Raw genomic sequence first — 1,962 nt, forward strand, 5'->3', positions numbered from 1 at the left:
AGAAAGAAAGAAAGAAAGAAAGAAAGAAAGAAAGAAAGAAAGAAAGAAAGAAAGAAAGAAAGAAAGAAAGAAAGAAAAGAAAGAAAGAAAGAAAGAAAGAAAAAGAAAGAAAGAAAGAAAGAAATCAGAAGAGACTAAATCAAATTGAGAAAATGTACCTTCCTCCCACCTTGGTATTCTTTATATTTCTATCTTTAGTGACACATAGCAAATCATTAATAAATGCTTGTTGATTAATTGATTCCTTGCAGAGGCAGGGAACTATAGATGTGGAATATGATATGATTGAAGTGTTAATTGGTTTTGGTCAAACTGCCTTTTCTTTCCTTCTTTATTTTTTAATCATTATTACAAAGAGGTTAATGAGTAGAAAAAGTGGAGAGAAACACTCAGGAATGAAGGTCATATAAAAAAATGGTGGTGCAGTGGATAGAGTTCTGGCCTGAAGTCAAGAAGACCTGAGTTCAAATCTACCTTAGACACTTACTAGCTGGGTGACCATGGGCAAGTCATTTAACCTTGTTTGCCTCAGTTTCCTCATTTATAAAATGAGCTGGAGAAGGAAATGGTAAACCACTCTAGTATCTTTGCCAAGAAAACTCCAAATGGGGTCACAAAGAGTCGGATGTGACTGAGCAACAGCAACAAAGAATGGCTTCATGAGTAGAGAAAGAGGAGAGAAGTATTCAAAAATGAAGGTCGTATAAAAACAAAAAATCAATAAAATAATGTCTAAATGAAAAAAATCTATTTTTTTAATTTTAAAGAAAGAAGAAAACGAATAGTTCAAATGTTAGTTTCCCTCCTTTGACAGAAAAACATATAAGGAAACGAAATATGCATCTCTGAGGCTGCAGTGATAAACCCAGAAATATCAAATACCCAAAACTAACTAGGGGGTTTCACTCACCTGGACATGTTTCTGCAGCCTGAACAGTCAAGGCCTTAACACACAGGAACATGAGTATCTGGATAGCCTTCTCCATGGCAGCTCTGTTGGGATTTTGGCCCCTCTCATCTTTGCCTCAGGATCAGATCCCAGACTCTTATAGGGAAGAGAAATCCAACCCTAATCCCAGCCTCTTGTTTCTCTTCATGTGGCACCAACATTGTTTATCAAGTGATCAAAAATTATATGTCCACCAAATTAGACCCCTCTTAGCTTCCTGTCTAACTGGCCTCACCTTCCTTCCTGACAGAGTGGACTCTGGAATACTCTCTCAGAAGCCCTTTCAGGGAGGTGAGGTGGAGAAAGAATTGGTTCAGAAGTCAAAGGATGTGAGCTCAAATCTCAGCATTGCCACTGACAACTCGAGTGACTGGGCAAGTCATAACCTCTCTGGTCCTCAGAGTCCTTATCTGAAAATGATGGGGTTTAACTACATCATCTTAAAGAGTCTTTCCAACTCAAAACTCTAAATCTATGGTCCTGTGCTCAGGCATATTAGTCTGAATGGTCACAGGTGGTCACAGGTGTTGTTTCCATATGTGGTTTCTCCAGTCCCTTCTAGGCAGGTAGGAGAAGCATTATGAAACAGTGGAAAGAAGGCGAAATTTTGAGTCAGAGAACCTGGGTTTACTTGCTACCTGTGTGAATTCACTTAACCTCTCTGGGCATCAGGTTCTTAAAATGTGTAATGAGGAGTTGGACTAAATGACCTCTAAGGTCCATTTTAGCTCTTAGATCCTGTGTGTCTCAAAGACTGACTTTTCAAGACCATTTCTTCTCTATCACTAGTTGGGAGAAAAATGAATTCATTCCAGTTTTCCCTATCTCAACCCTTCCAATTACCCAGGTGTGAAACAGGCATCTCCCATAACTCCTCACTGTCTCTGATCCTCCATATCCAAACTGTTGCCAAGTTTAGTTGATATGACTTCCATAACAGCTTTCAAATAGTTCCCCTTCTCTCCTCTGGCATTGCCAGTGCCCTAGTACAGGCCTATAGCAGCTCATGGCTG

At 39.3% G+C, this 1,962-nt stretch overlaps 1 protein-coding gene across 1 annotated transcript in view; it reads right to left on the minus strand.

The window, feature by feature from the left end:
- Positions 1 to 986, minus strand: part of LOC114035620 (ficolin-2-like) — a 19,263-nt gene extending 18,277 nt beyond the window's left edge. Inside the window, exon 1 of the mRNA XM_027851895.1 lies at positions 911 to 986. Within this exon, the coding sequence (XP_027707696.1) occupies positions 911 to 986 (76 nt within the window). The remainder of the gene's footprint in view (positions 1 to 910) is intronic.
- Positions 987 to 1,962: the final 976 nt, after the last annotated feature.

The sequence above is a fragment of the Vombatus ursinus genome, unplaced genomic scaffold (assembly GCF_900497805.2).
Source record: "Vombatus ursinus unplaced genomic scaffold, bare-nosed wombat genome assembly UNPS02000580.1, whole genome shotgun sequence".
Lineage (NCBI taxonomy): Eukaryota > Metazoa > Chordata > Mammalia > Diprotodontia > Vombatidae > Vombatus > Vombatus ursinus.